Source organism: Cannabis sativa, chromosome 5 (assembly GCF_029168945.1).
Source record: "Cannabis sativa cultivar Pink pepper isolate KNU-18-1 chromosome 5, ASM2916894v1, whole genome shotgun sequence".
NCBI lineage: Eukaryota > Viridiplantae > Streptophyta > Magnoliopsida > Rosales > Cannabaceae > Cannabis > Cannabis sativa.
Window position 1 is genome coordinate 75656612 of NC_083605.1, and position 20736 is coordinate 75677347.

Genomic DNA, 20736 nt, shown 5'->3' on the forward strand with positions numbered 1-20736 from the left:
ACTAGTTAGTTTTCATATATAGAATATAAGAAGTAAGCACAAATATGAAATAGTTTTATTTAGTATATTTCATAGTTTGAATATTATTGGTAAACTAAATATAAAAAAAAAAAACAAAATTGAAAAAAAAAAAACTAAAGAAACCAAAATGTTACCTTTGATTTCGGCTAGAAAAAAAAATATTTGTGTCTCACATATCAAAATGATTATCTTAAAGTGTAGATTACAATATGTAATTTTTGAGATCAAATAATTATTAGTGTAGCCAAAAAAAATAAATAAATTAAATATAAAAAAAAAAAAGAAGAAAGAGAAAATATTTTAAATCTAAATATTTATTAAATATATGTACTGTAAAAAAAATATTAGGTGTAGAAGACATGATAATTGATACAAACATTGAGATATATTGTACAAAAAAAAAATAAAGAATGTACATCACAAGGATAACCAAGAAAAGAATTTATGAACTAAAAACAAAACCAATATTAATGAAAACGTTACAAATATAATAGTAACTTTGATTATTTTAAAAGTCACGTTATTTATGTAATTGAGATGTATTTTAAGGCTCTAGATGTAAATTTCTCAAATAATAATAAGGTAAAACGGTGCCGTTTTTGGGATGAATCATTTCATTAATAGTAATCTTATATATATATAAGTACCATTAAAACATACGTGGTGTCGTGGTGTAGTTGGTTATCACGTCAGTCTAACACACTGAAGGTCTCCGGTTCGAACCCGGGCGACGCCATTGATTTGTTTATAATGTTTTAACATTTTGTCGTAGTGTACTTATTTTTTTTTTTTTTATTTTGTTGTAATCATATTTTTAAGGGGTAAATACCATTTTGGACCCTGTGCTTTGCAAAAGTTACAGATTGGACCTTGTGTTTTGTTAAATGACAAAATGGACCCTGTTTTTTCTAAAATAGTAAAAATAGGACCCTGAGCTTAATTTTTGACAACTTTTTTTTAATACAACCAACTTGAAGACAATGCTTAATACGAACAGATACAAAAAATGTAAACAGTTTTGTCATAGCACTTTTAGATTGGATTATAATTAAACTTTATTTTGATAAAAAATCAATTTAGGGTCCTATTTGTACTATTTTAGAAAATACAGGGTCCATTTTGTCATTTAACAAAACACAGGGTCCAATTGGTAACTTTTGTGAAACAGAGGGTCCAAAATGGTATTTACCCTATTTTTAAGTGCTCTAACATTCTAATTAATTAATAAATATGTGGTGATATATTATTAGATTCATATTAAATAATTTTTTTTATATAATTATATTTAAAAAATGTATATTTTTTAATATGTGATTCAATAATATATTACTACGTATTTTTCAATTGATACTTAACGAGTTTAGTTAACATTTAAGGGTACGGTCATTGACGGTAACAAAAAAGAAAAATGAGATAATTTTACATTTTTAACAACTACAAATGTTAACGAATTTTCACCGTAAATATCATTATATATTATAGAGAAAATTGCACCATATACCCTTTTTTGTTAACCCATTTCATTTTCACCTTTCTTTTCTATATAATTAATTTATGTGAAATTTTATTTACACCTCAAAAATTTATAAAGACACCCCATTTTAATAATTTTTAAATTTTTTCTTCCGATTCATATTTTTAGAAGATATACCTATCAAACAAAATTAAATTATATTTTAAATATTTCGGCAAAAAAAAAAATTTAAAAAAAAATTATATGAAATTTTCTTAGAAAAAAAAATATATACATGAGTTAGAAAAAATTATAAAAATGAAATCAAAATAAGTATTGAAATTAACATAAAATAATGTGAAGAAAAAAATTTAAAAAAATATTAAGAATACTTTTTAAAAAAGTGTACTTCAATTTATAATTTTAGTTGAAAGTTGGCACTAAATGATATGATCAAACATATAACTTGATAATAATTGTGTGGTAAATTATGGTACATATAGAATTATATTGGTGGAAAATTAAAGTGTCCTTTTGTATTATTGGAAAATATGACATATTGTTTTATTGGTATATTTTGATTTAAATGTCACATTGGTACAGTAAAGAGCATATTACCAAATACTAAATTCTTCTTCTTTCAAATAAAAAAATACCAAATTCTTATTACAAACAAACAACTTCAGGTTATAATTTCAAAAAAAGCACACACAAAAAAAAAAAAAAAAGTTTGTGAGGAATTTTTAACATTTTTTTTCAGATATTTAGATTTTATTTACATAAAATATGATTTTTTTTATTAATTTTTTGTTATTTGTATATTATTTTTTTTCATATGATTTTTTGTTATTTTTTTGTATCTTTATAAAATACTGTAAAAATATAAAAAAAAATAAAAAATATAAAGTATAAAAAATTATTAGTTTTCTACCACTATTATTTTTGTTTAATACCAAGTAATTAAAACATGTCATTTATGATATAATTCGATTATTTATTATATTTATATGCTTTGTTGTATGAATACACTTACTTATTTTTTTTATTTTGTATATGGAACAAATAATGTTCTTACTGTGTAAGAGAAATTCTCATAAATTATATGCTAAAAACAAAAACAATATAAAATAAACAAACTACTACATTCATTTATGAATATTATTAATACAATTTTGAAGTAATCATACAAATATAAAAATAATACCATATGTAATTATAGTTATTGATTATATGTCTAGTACATGTATTGATTTCTTTAAGCTATTTCAGATCGACACAAAGGACAAAATTTGCTTGTTTGTAGCCATTTAACAATACATTTTTCATGATACTTGTGTCCGCAAGGTAACTTAACAGCTTCATAACCAGCTAAAATACTCTCGAAACAAACCGAGCATGAAACTACTTCACCATTCTCAATGTGATCTGTCTTCAATCTCTCAATCGACTGCTTACTTGCTGCTACGAAATTAATAGGAATGATGTCCATATCATAAACTTCATCACTGTATTCATCTTCATCTTCTTCTTCTTCTTCTTCATAATCACCTTCATCGTCATTATGTTGTTGAACAGGTAGTTCATCAACAAAAACATCAATATCCACTCTCACACTCAAAACACGATGTTCGTCACTCCACATCTTTCGACCATAATCAATAATTTTATCACTTAGAAAAAACATGGAAGAAGGAAGGTTAACTCCTGCAAGCGAGTTTTCTAACATATCTTTAGCTGTGTAGTTATTCATCAACATGTCGTGTAAAAGCACCACAACATTTGTAAAAGTAGTAGAAGCTTCTTCATTGTTGTCGAATAGAAGAGTAGATTCATTGTATTGATCTTGATCATCTTGCATAGTAGATACCGAAGGCCGAGTGAAATTTGCAAATAAGTGAATTACAAATATAGGATTGATACTTTCAACTCTAGTAGGATTATATGGGAGTATAGTGTAATAAGGATCACCAATAATTTGAGGAGAAGCCATAGTTAGTTGAAAAAGAAATTAAGAAAGAAAAAGAGTAAAATAGGAACTAATTAGAAGGATCGTGTAAAATAGGAAACTAAGGAATTAATAGTTTAGATTTAGATTTTGATTTTGATTTGGAATGAATTAATTAGGGTTGGTTTGTTTATATAGATAAACAAAGTCGGTCTAATATAGATAAGTAATGCTTGTGAAAGTTTAAAATTTGAATATAGTCTGTTCGTCTAATAATAATAATAATAATAGTAATAATAATATCTATATTCCAGTTTACCTCATTTAAACAATTAAAATATATTTATTTTAATTTTTGAATTATTATTCTTATAAAAAATTACTATTAATCTTGAATTTTTAATCATTTATATATTTACTTTAGCTACTTATTTTTAATCATTTATATAATTACGGTAAGTTATATCATTTTTATTTTTAATTTTATATATATATATATATTTTTTTTTTGAACTTGGATTACGATTTGAGTTGATGCATGGGTTATAATGTAGATTACTAATTGAGTTGGATTGCGATTTGAGTTACTGCATGGGTTACGAGTAGAACATTTACTTTAAAGCACCATATATTTATAATTTATATCAATTTTATACTGGGCCGGCCCTAAAATGTAGTGGGCTAGGGTAAAAATTATTTTCTGGGTCCTTATTTAGAAAAAAAAAATAGTATTTTTCAAAATCAGCAAAAAAATTGTATAATTTTAAAAGGGCAAAAATTTTTTTTTAGGCCCCTGGACTAGGTGGGCCCTAGGCACAGGCCTAGCCCGCCTATGCCCAGGGCCGGCCCTGATTTTATAATTCATCAAACCGTTCAAACTGTCCGCACTGCAAAAAAAAAATTGCAGTTTGAAATTTTTTGCGGTGCAGTCACGGTTTGAATTTTTTCTAAACCGCGCGGTGCGGTGCGGTTTGCGGTTTTGAATTGTTAATATGCGGTTCAAACCGCACCGCACCGTACATTATAAAAATACTAATTTTTATATTTATTTAGGTCCAATATGTGAATGTCCAACCCAAAGTCTACTAATTATTGTATTGTTGAAATTTAATTTTTTTTTTCATTTTTATTTTCAAGACTTATGATATTTTTGACGAGTTTTGCTCAAATTTTGTTGTATTTGTGATAATTTAATCATTTGGTGATAGTTCAAACCGCAAAAATCGCATCACACCTTTCCGGTGCGGTTTTTGCGGTTTTTTAGTTTCGCGATATGGGTGCAGTTTGGGAAATTAAAAAAACAGAACGTACGGATTGGTTTGAAAAAATAGTCAAAAACAACACCACTCGTACTGCAAACCCCCCTAATAAATGAACAAATCTAAATTTATAATCATATATATACTTCTTGTTTTTATATAATGGAAAGTGATAATTCATTAGAATAACCAATGTCAGTTATTACAAAAGACTAGACAGTAGGAGGGACCAACTACAAAAGAAAAAAAAAAATACAATCTGACTATACATAAAATTAGAATATATTTTACTACATAATAATGAAACTAATCTATTCATCTGCTTAATTTGCAAAAAAAAAAAAAATCTATTGATCTACTTTACTTGATTTAATTGTCTATCAAATTAAGTGACAATAAATAGTTTAGATCCCCTATCTAAATATTGTATCCCATATTATATCTAACCAATATAATGATGACACATCATTTAATTATTTTTGTAAACTTTACTCACTAAAACTAACGGAACAATTCCATTAATTACAAAGTTTTCATTTTTTTAATAATTTCCTTTTTTTTTTTGGTCAAGATTAGTTTCTTTTTTTCAAATCTAGAACCTTATTAAAATATTATTTTTTTAATATAAATTTATTATACCTCATATTAACTTAGAATTTTCAAACTCATACTCTGAAGTCTTGCAAGCGCTTCTATAGAACTAGAAGAAAAATTAGAGGTATGCTCTTTCTTTTCAATAATTCTTATTAATGTTATGTCTCTATTATATTTAGATAAATAAAAAAATAATATATCATTATTATTTTGTAGTTATTTTAATTATATTACGATACTAATTTTATTTTAAATAGATTAGTTGTACCATTAATTTTTTTTCTTTTGGTGTAGTTGTATGCACTTGTAAGAAATTCGAGTTCGCAGGAATTTTATGTGCGCATGCTTTGAAAGTTCTTTCTACAAATAATATTTCAAAAATACATGATCGTTATGTATTAAAAAGGTGGACAAAGCATGCAAAGGTTGGAATCAAAGCAAGCTCATTGAAAAATACAAGTTCTGAGGATCCTAAGATTAGAATGGGATTGCGCTATAAGGATTTGTATAGAATGCAGACACAAGTATCAACAAAGTCAGCAGAATATGAAGAAACATATGTATTTGCCTTAGATGGTTATAACAAAATTTTGGAAGATGTGGATGAATTCATAAGACAAAAGGAAGCCAATAAAATTTTTGGCTCTAGCAACTTGCATGATAAATCGTTGCCCGCTGGGATTACTATCAATAAAGGTGAAAATAACATTAAGGGAGTCAAACTTAAGGTAATTGTGGAAAATACATCTTGTTAATACTATTTTTTTTCTTTCAAAGATAAACAAAAAAAAATTAAATATTGGTTAAATATCACATTTTTTTTAGAAAATATAGCTTCAGAAAATACAACCAAAAATTAAAAAGTATCTAGGTGCATGTTTGGCATCATAACTAAAAAACTGTTTTTTGTTTTTAAAAACAGAAAATTGTTTTTAAAAACAATTTGACTTGTTTGACCTTGTTTTTTAAAAACAGTTTTCAGAAAACAAAGTTACAAAAAACAAGAATTTTGAAAACAACAAAATGTTGTTAATAGTAATAAAAACCAATTCACTTTTGGTCAATTTGTTTTTAAAAATCACTAACCAAACGTGATTTGTGTTTTAAAAACTTCAAAAACTATTTTTTGTTCTCATTTCTAAAAATAATTTTTTAAAACAAAAAACAGAAAACAATACCAAACATACTCTAAGAGGCTCAGCTGGGAATAGATTGATATATGTACTTCAACTTATGATTTGGAAAATTTTATTTACACCCCAAAAATTTCTAAGTACACCCTATTTTAATAATTTTTATTTTATATAAAATTTATATTTTTAATTGTACTAACTATTTTTAACTTTTTTCTTTCAATTTATATTCTTAAAAAATATACCTATTAAACAAAATTAAATTATATTTTAAAAATTATGACAAAAAAATTTAAATAAAAAATTATATGAAATTTTTTTAGAAAAAAATAAAAAAAAAATATATACATCAGTTAGAAAAAATTATGAAAATGAAATCAAAATAAGTATTAAAATTAAAATAAAATAATGTGAGAAATTTTTTTTAAAAAAGTATTAAGAGTAATTTTTAAAAATTATTTAAGTTTATATATTTTTTAATAATAGGGTTTATTTATAATTTTATGGGGTGCAAATATAACTCCCCAATAATTTTAGTTGAAAATTTTAAATCCTTCTATTATAATAGAGGAATTGGTACTCTGACTCTCTATTTTGATTTGTTCAAAATTACAAAATTACTATCTGAAAATATTATGAAAATACTTTAGTAATTTTAAAAATAAATAGTGATCTATATTATTTTTTAGTTCTATCATTGAGCTTTTTCATTGAACAATTAAGAAGGATTACTATATTTTTTTCTCACTCCTTTATATTATTCATCTTTTCATAACTATTAGTCCTCTATTGTTTAGCAATGGTGTCTGCTTTTTTTAGAAAATCTTCTTTTTGTAATGATTTAGATCAGTATTGGATGATATTTATAGTTTACTATCTAATTTTTCTGGAGGGTCCTTAATTTATGTTCGTCGCTCAGCCAATATGACCGCATATGAATTGATTGTGCATGCACTCAAAGTGAATGGTGAGCTTCAAAAAAACTATCAGTTCTCTCTATTCTCCTTCCATCCTACCAAACATATCGTAAATACATAATCAAACATATATTTTGATAATAATTATGGTAGATTATGTACTAAATTAGTAAATTGTAGCCATATTGTGCATATAGAATTATAAAAGTGTCCCACATTATAAAATTTGACATTGTTATTGGTATATTTAATTATCGTTCATCATATATTTTGATTTAATAACATAATAAAAAAAACCATATTAGTGTACGTAGTAGTGAGCATCTAATATGATTATTCTAAAATTGTAAAATAACAAAACAGAACAATTAAAACAACAATGGAACAACTAAAAAATAATCGTAGAACAACCGTGAAAACTTAACACAGTACACAGTATTTTTGAAAAAAAATTCTACCCTAAGGTTAAAATTAAAAAAGTTGAAAATGTCAGTATGTAATGAAAAATTCCATTTTTTTAATCCTTTTCTATAATTAACTATTATTAGTTTTTGGGTTTGAGTTGGATAAATGGGCCTAACTAGTATACCAACATATTTGACACAAAATTATTACTTTTCTACCTCTATTATATTTTTTTATTAAGTCTACCATTATTACTAAGAGTACTCACATCAATTTCTTCAACATAAACATAATTTTATATGTAAAAATTCAGCTAAAAATTGTCAAATGGCTTATACATCAAATGAGCTACTCTAAAATTATTTTAAATAATTGTTTCTTTAAATATAGCTACACCTATTCATTGAGCTATATTTATTTTATTATTATTTCTCTCTCACTCCTCTCTCATACCATCTCTTTATTTATTTTATTGATTTTTCTCTATAATTTTATATAAATGTATATTAAAAATAATAATATTTAAATGATATGGAGATAAAAATAGAGATTATGATATATGATGTAATGTAAAAATTTGAGGTAAAATAAAAAAAATTAAATTTTAATAATGTATTATAAAGGATAGAATAGAGAAACTATTGAGATTCTTCTAAATAATTAAACCATCTCATTTATGATATAATTATATTATTTATGATATTTATATGCTTTGATGCATTAATACACTTTATTATTTTTTAATTCTGTACATGGAACAAATAATGTTCTTACTGATATTTTAAGTATAACCATGCCATTGTTGACTAATAGAAATTATCATAAATTGTATGCTAAAAACAAAAATAATTTAAGATAAACAAACTACTTGATTGATTTATAAATATTATTAATACAATTTTGAAGTAATCACACAAATATAAAAATAATACCATTAATATGAAACTATAGTCACTGATTATGTCTATTACATGTATTAATTTCCTTTAAGCTACTTCAAATCGACACAAAGGACAAAATTTACTTGTTTGTAGCCATTTGACTATACATTCTTCATGATACTTGTGTTTGCAAGGTAATTTGGTAGCTTCATAACCAGCTAAAATATTCTCGAAACATACCGAGCATGAAACTACTTCACCATCCTTAATACGATCTTTCTCCAATCTCTCAATCGATTGCTTACTTGCTGCCACGAAATTGATAGGAATACTTTCCATATCATCCATGTCATCAATGTATACATCGTCATATTCTTCTTCATAATCATCTTCATCGTCACTACTATGCTGTTGAACAGGTAATTCATCGACAAAAACATTAATATCCACTGCCACACTCAAAACAGGATGTTCATCACTCCACATTTTTTGACCATAACTAATAATTTCATCACTTAAAAAAAACGCAGAAGAAGGAAGGTTAACTTTCGCAAGCGAGTCTTCTAAAATTTCTTTAGCACCGGTGTTGTTATTTATCAACATGTCGTATGAAAGCACCGTGGTATATGTACAAGTAGTAGAAGTTTCTTCATTTTCACCTTGCATAGTATACAACGAAGACCACAGAGTAAAATTTGCAAATAAGTGAATTACAAATATAGGGTTGATACCTTGAATTCTAATAGGATTGTATGGGAATATAGTGTAACAAGGATTGCTAATAATTTGAGAAGAAGCCATAGTGAATTGAAAAAGAGATTAAGAAAGAAAAGAAATAAAAATTATGAACGATTAGAAACTAAGAAGGATGAAATTGATTTTCAAATAGGAAACTAAGGAATTAATAGTTTAGATTTTAATTTTGATTAGGAAGGAATTAATTAGGGTTGGTTTATTTATAGTTTATGAAAGTTTAAATTTTTGTATAAGGGTCACGAGAAGTAAATACCAAATGTTGAAGAAGGATTGTATATATATACTAATTCCATTAGTCCTAATTCTATTAGTATTATGAAATAATAAAAAAAAAAAAAGAATAAAAAGATTTATTTTTAAAAACTCCATAACAATATAACAGTGCAACCAATTAATTATGTTTAAGAAAACAAATTTTCAAATATTAAATACAGATTTTTTAAGTTATTTATCGAACAAATAAATATCATTTTTTCAGAAAAAAAAAAAAAACACGTTTATATTTTGCGATTGAATTGATGGGCCGTGACTAATGGGCTTGGGAGTTAAGTGAAGCTTCTACTTCTAGCTCTAGAAGTAATATAAGGTAAAACGGTGCCGTTTTCCTGATGAATCATTTAATTAATTGTAATCTTATATTTAAATAAGAACCATTAAAACCAGCATGGTGTCGTGGTGTAGTTGGTTATCACGTCAGTCTAACACACTGAAGGTCTCCGGTTCGAACCCGGGCGACGCCATTAATTTCTTTATAATGTTTTAACATTTTCTCGTGGTGTACTTATTTTTTTTCTTTTTTTTATTTTGTTGTAGTCATATTTTTAAGTGCTCTAACATCCTAATTAATTAATAAATATGTGGTGATATATTATTAGATCCATATTACATATTTTTTTTTATATATAATTATCTTTAAAAAAATGTATATTTTTAATATGTGATTCAATAATATATTACTACGTATTTTTTAGTTGATACTTAACGAGTTTAGTTGACACTTAAAGGTACGGTCATCGACTGCAAACAAAAAAGAAAAATGAGATAATTTTGCAGTTACTTTTTTATTATTAAGGTCATTTTAACAACTACAAATGTTAACGGATTTTCACCGTAAATGTCATTATATATTATAGAGAAAATTGCACTATATACCCTTTTTTGTTAACCCATTTCATTTTCACATTTCTTTTCTATATAATTAATTTAGGGGAGTTTTATTTGCACATCATAAAATTATAAATACACCCTATTATTAAAAAAATATAAACTTAATTTTTTTTTAAAAAAATTACTCTTAAAATTTTTTTCTCACATTATTTTATGTTAATTTGAGTACTTATTTTGATTTTAGTTTCATAATTTTTTCTAACTCATGTATATTTATATATATATTTTTTTTTCTAAGAAAATTTCATATAATCTTTCATTTTAATTTTTTTATCATAATATTTAAAATATAATTTAATTTTGTTTGACAGGTATATTTTTTAAGAATATAAATTAGAAAGTTTAAAAAACTTAGTATAATTAAAGATATAAATTTTATATAAAATAAAAATTATTAAAATGGGGTGTCTTTAGAAATTTTAGGAGTGTAAATAAAATTTTCCTTAATTTATACCATCTGTTATTTAAAAAAAAAAAAAAACCTTCCTCACCTCCCTAAACATTACTCTTATGTAAGGGTATAATTGATAATGGACTTATAAAAGGGGTACTTTTCAATTGAATTTAAAATGAGACTATGTTTGGTTAACAGATGAATGTACATTTCAACTTATCCCTATATTATAGGCAGGGTCGGCCCAAGCATTAGGCAGCTTGGGCCATTGCACAAGGCCTCTATTTTTTTAAGGCCCAATTTATTTATTTATTTTTTTTAAAGAAAAGGCCTATTTTTTTCTTTTTCTTTTCATATTATATATACATAAATAAAAAATTTATGAAAGAATCCTAAAAAAAGCGCTAGTAATAGAATTATAGTTTTTATGTACACGGTTTTTTTTTTAAAGAGTCCAATTTTAAAATTTTGCACAATGCCCCTAAAATGCTTAGATCGGCCCTAATTATAGGATGATAAATTTAAATGAAAACACAACCAATGTTAACTAGCAAAATCTATGATAAAAACAAAAACAATATAAGATAAACAAACTTGATTCATCTTATGAGTATTATCTTAACAACTTTGAGTAATAAAACAAATATAAAAATGACTTCAATATTTTTCACAATAGTCACTAATTAATAATTAATTTTTTTAAGCTACTTTAGATCGACACATTGGACAAAATCTACTGATTTGTAACCACTTCACAATACATTCTTCATGATATTTGTGTTCGCAAGATAACTTAATAACTTCCAAACCAACTGACATATCCTCCAAACAAATCGAACATATAAATTCTTGATTATCCTTAATAATATATTTCTCTAATCTCTCAATCGACTCCTTACTTGCTGCCATGGAATTAATACGAATATTATTCATATCATGTACAAGACCGTCAACATCACTATCATCATCCTCGTCGTCGTCATTATTATATTCTGAGGTTAAGAACTCAGGAGTCTAAAAAAGTAAAATTAAAAATAAAAGAGATCAAAATATTATTTAAAGAAAGTTATCAAAAAATCTACGTATTTATTTTTTAAAATATAATAATAAAATTGTATGAGGTCTTACCTGATCGATTCTGTATCTATTATATTCTTCATCGTTGTAATTAAAAGTCACCCGAGGAGTAGGTAGTTCATCGACAAAAACATCAATATCGACTCTCACACTCAAATAATTATCATCCCATTCTGTTCTTAATCTGTAATTGATAATTTCATCTATTAGAAAAAATGTGGAAGAAGGAAGACGAAGCGTATATGCAAACGAATTTTTTAGCGTAGCTATAGCGTGAGTGTTGTTATTATCTGTGAACACTTCAAAATAAATAAGTGAGACAACATCTGTTAAAGTTATAGAAGTTTGCAAATTATCATCATCATCGTCTAAAAAAGTAAATTCTCTTGTGAAATTTGCAAATAAGTGAATTTCAAATATAAAGATTTCATCTGTTAGTCTACTACTACTACATTCATATGGTGATATATTAATATGTGGACCATGTATAACTTGAGGAATAGCCATATGAGATAAGTTAGTGACAAAAAAGAGTGACTAACAGAAGAAAAAATATAGAGAAATGAATAATTTGGATTTCCATCGAGTATTTGCATATATATATATATACTAATTAGTACTAATTCAATTACTATTAGGAAATGAATAAACTTCATTAAATACAATTAAATTGAATTAAATTTAAATTTATATAAAAAAAGATATTTGAAGAAGCTTTTGCCGCGTTTAGATTTTATGGTCTGAATTAATGGGCCGTTATTGTGATTAATGGGCTTGGGAATGGGTCAACACTTCGGTCCAAGCTTTTAGCGTGATGTAGTTGAAACGGTGCCGTTTCTTGCGCTATAAGAAATTTCATTAGCTTATTTTATATTGATATATAAATATAAATTTGATAAATTATTCAAACTTGGTTTCGTGGTGTAGTTGGTTATCACGTCAGTCTAACACACTGAAGGTCTCCGGTTCGAACCCGGGCGAAGCCATTCTATGTCTTTTTTCATTATTATTATTTTTGGCATAGAACTTAATATACTATTATGAAAAATAATTATAAAAATATGTATTCTTTTTTGGAAAAAAATTAATGTTCATTAGTAATAATAATAATAAAAACTTAGACGTCATTACTAATAATATTTGTTTGAATAGTTGAAATTTCAACCATACTAATTAAGTTTAGAATATATGTTCAATTATCTATATTATGAGCTTTAAAATTATAAAATTTAGAAATAAATGAAAAAATTATAAATCAAAAAGAAATTAGAGAGTCTATTACATTGATGTACATAGTTATCAATATTTCAATTGGAACAAGTCTATTTCAGAATTTTGACGACGATTTCAGAATCACTTTCAATTGACACAAAATGGTGCTTTCAAAAAACCGTCGTCTCTAGAGTTAGAAGACAAGTCGTGACTTCACTAATCAGGGAATCAGAGAAAGTGAACCTATCGATAACTACTCACAAAACTATTCTTAAGTGATTTCGAGCCAACACCACCACACACGAGTGATCTCATTATAAAATATGTGTTAATGACATCTATCATATATTTTTTCCATATTTAAATAACTTCAATTAATTAATAATTTTAAGATTTTTCTTCATGTTTTTTTTTTAAAATATTTTCTTCATGTTTTAAGAATATACGTTTTAGATTTCCATATATGTAAACTTAATGTTAAATTTGAAACTAAATAATTTAGAATACCAGATATTATATGACTTTTTAAAATTTTAATTTGAGAAAGATTAATTTTATATGTTTAATTTGAGAAAGTTAATAATATACTTGTAGACTTATTGGATAAGTCATCTATATGTACTTGTACATTTATATATTATTCCCAATTTAATTCAGCAAAAAAAGGGCAAAAAAAAATATATGTTGATCAATTAATTATTCTTTGTATCTAGAAAGAAAAATATTATGTTAAATATGCAACAAAATTAACAAATGATGTTCTTATTGTTATCTCTCAATTATTCAACTTTATTTATTTATTTATAGTAAATATTTTAAATAAACATGAAAATATATTATATATCCATTGTTGAGTAACACAAATTCTCACAAAATGTAAGCGAAACATAAAAACAATAAGAAAAAAAAAAATCATTCATTTATGAATATTATCAATACAATTTAGAACGATTACAAATTAGGAGTATATTACATTATTAATTTTTTTTAAGCTACTTCAGATCTACACAAAGGACAAAATTTACTTGTTTGTAGCCATTTAACAATACACTCTTCATGATATCTATGTCCACAAGTTAACTTTGTAGCTTCCAAACCGACTACAATATTCTCAAAGCAAACCGAGCACGAAATTACTTGACCATCCTTTATAAGATCTTTCTCCAATCTTTCAATCGACTGCTCACTTGCTGCCACGAAACGAATATGAATATCGGTCATATCATACACGTGATACGCATCATTGCCATCAACATCGCCATCGCCATCGTCATCTTCATCATAATACCCTTCATTGTCATTCATCGGTAGACTAGGTAATTCATCAACGAAAACATCAACATCCACTCTCACACTTAAATTACGATCTTTGTCATTCCACATCTTTCGACCATAATTAATAATTTCATCAATTACGGGAAACATAGGAGAAGGAAGGTGAACTCCTGCAAGAGATTTTTCTAGAATAGCTTTAGCGTCAGTGCTATTATTCATCAACGTGTCACGAAAAAGTACCACGACATTCGTAAAAGTAGTAGAAGCTTCTATAGATAGTGAATGACGAGTAAAATTTGCAAATAAGTGAATTAGAAATACCGAGTTTGTACTTTCTATTCTAGTAGGATTGTATGGGAATATTTTATAAAAAGAATTGCCAACAATTTGAGGAGAAGCCATTTGAGAATGAGATAGTAAAAGAAAAGAGATTAAAGAAGAGAATGAAAAATATGAACGAAGAATGGTTTAGGTTTTGAGTTATCTATGAATATATCTTATATATATAATTACGGTAAAAGAATCCTTATAATAGTATATAATTTTTTCAAAAAATAAAAAATAACTAATTTAAAGATATTTAGCAAAAATATAATAATTTAAAACTTAAAGATAGATGTATATATATTTTCGTAACAAATTATTTAAGAAACTAAAACGTGTGGGAATTCAGGAAAAAAAAAAACTAAACGTGTGGACCCACAAATATAAATAAGTAAATAAATATCTTTGTAAAAAAAGAATATTATATTAATTAGTGTGACAATAATATAAATAATAAAAATAAAAAATTATTAAATAATAAATATATATTTATTGTTTCAAAAAAAATTAATTTAATTTATTGAAAAATAAAATAATTAATTTTTTTAGTCTATTCACTATAAATGATCTTCATTATATTTTCTTTATTATCATTTTTATTATATAAAAGTGTGCTATAATTTAAGTAAAGTAAATTGGTAATAAAAAATAAATTAAAAATTAATAAATAAATAGGTGTAAAAAATTGAAATGTATTATCTTTATATTTCGAATATTAATTTAAAGTTGTTAAATATTGTATTTTATCCGTTGTTATCAGTGTATTTCACTTATAATTGCTACTATTGTCCTTCTCAAGAAAATAAAAAAATAGATCAATTTTGAGAATTTGAATTTGCTTAAAAAAGATAAAGAAAAGTATTTTGTATACCAAACAACAATAGATTAACATTAAAAGAAATAAATTATTTATTATTCATACTGAATTTAAGAGATAAAGCCACCAAATTCGAGTAAAATTGAGAGATACAGCCAAACGCACAAAAGAATGAGTTATAGTATTTTGAGTCTTTTTACAATGAGTGAGAGAAATAAAAAAGAAAGAAGCCCAAACATATAAAATATCATGAACTATAATATCAAACTCAATCTAGCATTTATCCTTCTTATTAATAGCTTAAACAAAATAAAAACAATCTAAACAAACACTAATGAAGTTGAACCCCAAAGGACAACACAACAACAACCCATTTAAGAGAGTTGTTACCTTCGCCACATGATGATTAAAGGAGTTCGCCACTGAATCACCCGAAAAACATAAAACCATCCTGTCACGGTCTATTACCACTGCCCCAACCAAGACCCATACACTATACTCATCCACCAAATATCATTTTTTTTTTTTTTTTAAAAAAAAGTAAGTTTAGATTGGAAAACTTACAAAAATACTGGAATTTGGGTTAACTTTTACAAAAATATTGCCACACGGTAATTTTTTCAAAAAATACTGTGTTTTTATAAAACACCAGTAAAACACAAAGCAGAACAACTCAAAACACCAGTAGAACACCAGTGAAAACTTAACACAATATACTGCAGTATGAAACTTATAAAAAAACACAGTAAAAAAGTAAAAAATACCGTCTGGCAGTATTTTTGTAAAAAAAATAGCAAAAGTTAGTATACCATTCTTTGGATTTTATGGTCGAATTGATGGGCCTTAAATATTGTTGTATTGGGCTTTGGAATGGATGAAGACTCAAAACTTCGGTCCAATATTATTGTTTAGTAGCTAATTTTGACTAAGCTCACATAAAATGGTTTCGTGGTGTAGTTGGTTATCACGTCAGTCTAACACACTGAAGGTCTCCGGTTCGAACCCGGGCGAAGCCATTGCTTATCTGCTTTTTTTTTTTTTTTTTGCTTAATTAACATTCATTTTGTTATATGTGGAAATTAGTTACATCTTATATTTTTTTATTTGATTATATTAGTAAAAACTTTCAATTTATTAATATGTTTTGGCTTTGGAATTTATACTATTTTTGCTAAATGTTATATTTATAATATAAATATACATCGATATTAATAATATTTATATTGTGTGAGTATTTTTTTTTAAAAAAAAATTCTTTTATATTAACTCACGGTTTTTTATTTATTTTTCCTTGTCAAAATGATTACATATTATCCCCATTTGATATTTTATCATTTAATTTTCTCATCATCACCTTCATCCTTAAACTCTCCCTTGTTCATCTTTTTTTACAAACAGTTATTTGTGAGTATATTAGCTTTTATTTTTTCTTTCTATTGTTCCATGTTCATCTTCTTCTTTTTTTTTTCTTAATTCTACAACATTATTCAAATAAAAGCTAACTCTCTCTTTCTGTAGTAGGTAACCAAAAAAAAAATATATGAAGGAGGAAGAATAAGAAGAAGAATTAGAAAATATAAGAGTGTGGTTTTTTTTATTATGATTTTCCAGAATTTGCTTGCAAATATAGTCTCTATTAGGTTGTGCAGAAGATAATTAGTTTTTTTTTAAAAAAAAAAAAAATCGTTTGTTTTTTTTTATTATTATTATTTGTTTTTGTGTTGTTTTAGTTTTGTTTTAGTAGTTTTTTTATTCTAATTTTTAGAATTGGATTTGTAAATATAGCTGCTATTGCATTTGGTGTTGAGGTTGTCAAGAAGATTGTTAGTTTTTTTTTAATCCTTTTTTTTTTTTAATTTGTTTTAGTGTTGTTTTACAGTTGTTTTATCATGATTATTTATTTGACGTTGATTTCACTGTTTTTGCTCAATCTCGCCAGAATTAATGGTTGTTTTTTGGCTGTCCTAGTGTTGCTGTGGTGATTCTGTCTGTGGGTGTGGAAGATGGAGGCCTTGTATTTTTTCTTTTTGGTGTTTACAGTTTAAAAAAAGAAAAAAAAAGAAGAAGAACAGTATAAATGTAATTTTCGTCGTGTGGTAATAAAACTAATTTTTTTTACTTAAAATCTAGTGTTTTTGTGAAAACCCCTTTATAATTAAGTTATAAGCGGGCTAGACCCGTCCTAAGGCCCACACTCTTTAAGGGGCCCATTATTTTACTTTTATATTTGATATTTATACTATATATTAATTTTCTTTAAAATTTACATTTATACTTTAAGAAAAGAATTTTTATATTTGTACTTTCTTTGTATTTTTTTTAATAGACTTTTTTTTTTTTTGGCTAACTTTTCTCTTTTTGTCTTTTTTTTTTTCTTTATCTTCTCTCTCGATATATTTTTTTTCACATTATTTTTTGTTATCTTAGGGCACTCACAATAGAGTAGTTAAAATAGTTAATAGCTACACAATTTTAACTAAGAGGTGAAAAATAGTGCTCCTTCAAATGAGGTATTATAGCTAAAACAACAATGCTTAGCTACATGTGCTCAAATGTTATATTAGTTTTTCAAATCTTTTTTAGAAATGTGTGTGCCTAATATTATTATATTTATTTATTTAAAAAATATATTAAATTAAATAATTTTAAAATAATACAGGGAAAATATATTGTAATGTAAATGTGTCAGGTAAAATAGATAAAGTGAGATTTTGTTGATATATTTTTAAAATAAAGTAGAGAAGTTGATGTTAATGCTCTTAGGTTACCAAAATGTATTTGAGTGTAAAACTTAAAGAAATCCCATATATTTGGTATATTTGTAAACAAAAGTTGGGCCATTGTTTATGAAAATGACAAATACAAGCCCTAAGCATGAATAATCCTTATAAAAATCTTCCATTTTTCTATTCAAATTCAGGGCCCACAATGGGCCCACAAAGTCGGCAGTTTTTGGGCCAATATCAAGGCTCCACCATTGACAAAATTAGTGAACGACAATGAGAAAATATTTGAGCCACAATGTCAATCTCAGCCATGTATTGTACATTAAATATTATATATCAAAAGCTTCTTTTTCACTTAATAAATGAGAAATAACTACTTACAATTATAATTGACACTTTAACATAACCCATTTGGACTCCACAACCTTATTAATAAATATTATATAATATGGTAAAATTGAAAATTTTGGTTTAGGGCTCATCCAATGCTACACATGCACCCTTCAAGTTAAACTCAATTACTCAAGTTAAATATTGTTCTATTTAATCAAAGGATAATCTATCATGTTTTTGTGGGATCCTATGTAACATTCACTTCATCCATATTTGGTACACAAAAAGACCAATATGACCTTGTTTCTATAGGCAAAAGTTTGCTAAAGAAGAGGGTTTTTTTGTAAATTACACATTGTGAAGAAAAGTGGTAGAGAGTTTATTCATGGCTAGAAGCTTTCATGTATCTTAAAAAATGAACATGTCATTTATTCACAATTGGAAACCAAGAATCATATGTGGAATATCATATCCAAAAGAAATGTTTCTTAAAAGAAAAAGAAAAAAATCCAAAAGAAAATAAAAGTTTCATTATTTGCCTTGCCACACTCACACCCACAAGTTTATAATAGCTCAACTTCTTACCTACTAAACCTCTTTCTAATTCTAAAATTATTATTATTATTATCTACTACTTTTCTCATACAAATGAGATTTTATTTTATTTTAGATCTCTAATCTCCAATTCAGTACTTGGGCATATCTCGTACTTCACTAGTAATCATTTTAAGAGTGCGTTAATTATTTAAGTAACTTTATTTTAATTAAAGTAAATCTATTAAAGATATGGTAATTTTAATCCTGTTAAGACTGGTAATAATAATAACTCGAAAGAAAGTCTTGCTAAGTTATTTTTTACTATTATATCATGGGTGGTGGCCTTACAATTTCTACCCAAATTCCCTAAAGGAACAATTGACTTTAAAGCTTCATTATTTAGTCTATAAATTGACACATTCCCAAAGTCTTGGCCTTTGTTTGGTTTCTAATGACTACTAAGGCACTTGCATTATTTTTGTGGTTCATAGCAAATGGAGTCACAAAGGTCTTTTTAACAAATTAATGCTACATCATATATATTTGAAATCACCAATCAATTTGGTAAACTTAATTTTATATTATAAACCTATATACAATTTTATATTCTAATTGAAATATTGGTGTATACAATTGAAAATTTCTTTGGTGAATTTTCAATAAATATATATAAATTGGAATTTTTTTTAAGTAAAATGTTTTTATTTTCGCTACGTTATACATTATAATTATAGGGTATTTTGTTCATTTTTGAGAAATTTTAAATAATTTTAAGGTGTCAAAAATATGATTTAAATAGTTCATTATTTTGAAATTTATTTTTTATATGGTAAATTATTAAAATAACAAAATAAGTTACATGATATTTAGTATAAATAACCAATTAATCTACACAAGCACATAATAAAATAATTATAATATAATCTTTCTATAAGAGTTAAAAATAGAAAATAATCATAGATTAAAAACAAGTGATACCCATAATCTGATCTAAGAAGCTAATTAGCTAATAGTACACTAATTTGAGAAATTTAACCATTATTGTATTTGTATCTTTGAAAATTATGTACAAAATCCAACCAAATCTTAAAATTTCCAGCAAAAAAAAAAAAAAAAAACTAAATCTAAAAATCTATATTTATCCTATAACATCAAATAATTATTTCTAAAGAAAGAAGAAAAAAAAAAAACTAAATAGATATGGCAACAAATCGGCCATTTTCAGAAATAAATTTAATTTGACAATCTATCCTACAAATCCAACACCAAAGCAACTAGTATAAAAAAATAAAATATAAAATGTGGTTTAAAAAAATGATTTAACCATTTTTTTTAAAAAAAAATTTAACCATAATAGATTTGACCTTTGGCTTTTATAAACTCGTTTTTAGTTTTTAGAATTAAAAAAATTATTTTAGGGATGTTTAAATAAAAAAAAAATATATTTTTTTAATTTATAAGTCCTTTTGGAAGAAAGTATGATTTGCAACTAACTTTTGAAAAGTTATTT

The 20736-nt window shown here is 25.2% G+C and overlaps 1 protein-coding gene and 4 non-coding genes across 5 annotated transcripts; 4 read left to right on the plus strand and 1 right to left on the minus strand.

The window, feature by feature from the left end:
* Positions 1–683: 683 nt before the first annotated feature.
* Positions 684–757, plus strand: TRNAV-AAC (transfer RNA valine (anticodon AAC)). The gene has a single exon. It is a non-coding gene; the product is annotated as a tRNA-Val (tRNA).
* Positions 758–2729: 1972 nt separating this feature from the next.
* On the minus strand, positions 2730–3464 carry LOC133038521 (E3 ubiquitin ligase BIG BROTHER-related-like). Its single transcript, XM_061116689.1, has one exon. It carries the CDS (start codon positions 3462–3464, stop codon positions 2730–2732), a length of 735 nt encoding a protein of 244 aa, XP_060972672.1.
* A 6566-nt stretch (positions 3465–10030) lies between these two features.
* Positions 10031–10104, plus strand: TRNAV-AAC (transfer RNA valine (anticodon AAC)). The gene has a single exon. It is a non-coding gene; the product is annotated as a tRNA-Val (tRNA).
* Positions 10105–12914: 2810 nt separating this feature from the next.
* TRNAV-AAC (transfer RNA valine (anticodon AAC)) lies at positions 12915–12988 on the plus strand. Its single transcript has one exon. It is a non-coding gene; the product is annotated as a tRNA-Val (tRNA).
* A 3584-nt stretch (positions 12989–16572) lies between these two features.
* On the plus strand, positions 16573–16646 carry TRNAV-AAC (transfer RNA valine (anticodon AAC)). The gene has a single exon. It is a non-coding gene; the product is annotated as a tRNA-Val (tRNA).
* Positions 16647–20736: the final 4090 nt, after the last annotated feature.

Coding starts and splice junctions, on each gene's coding strand:
- LOC133038521 (XM_061116689.1), bottom strand. CDS start 3,464: ATGGCTTCTCCTCAAATTATTGGTGATCCTTATTACACTATACTCCCA.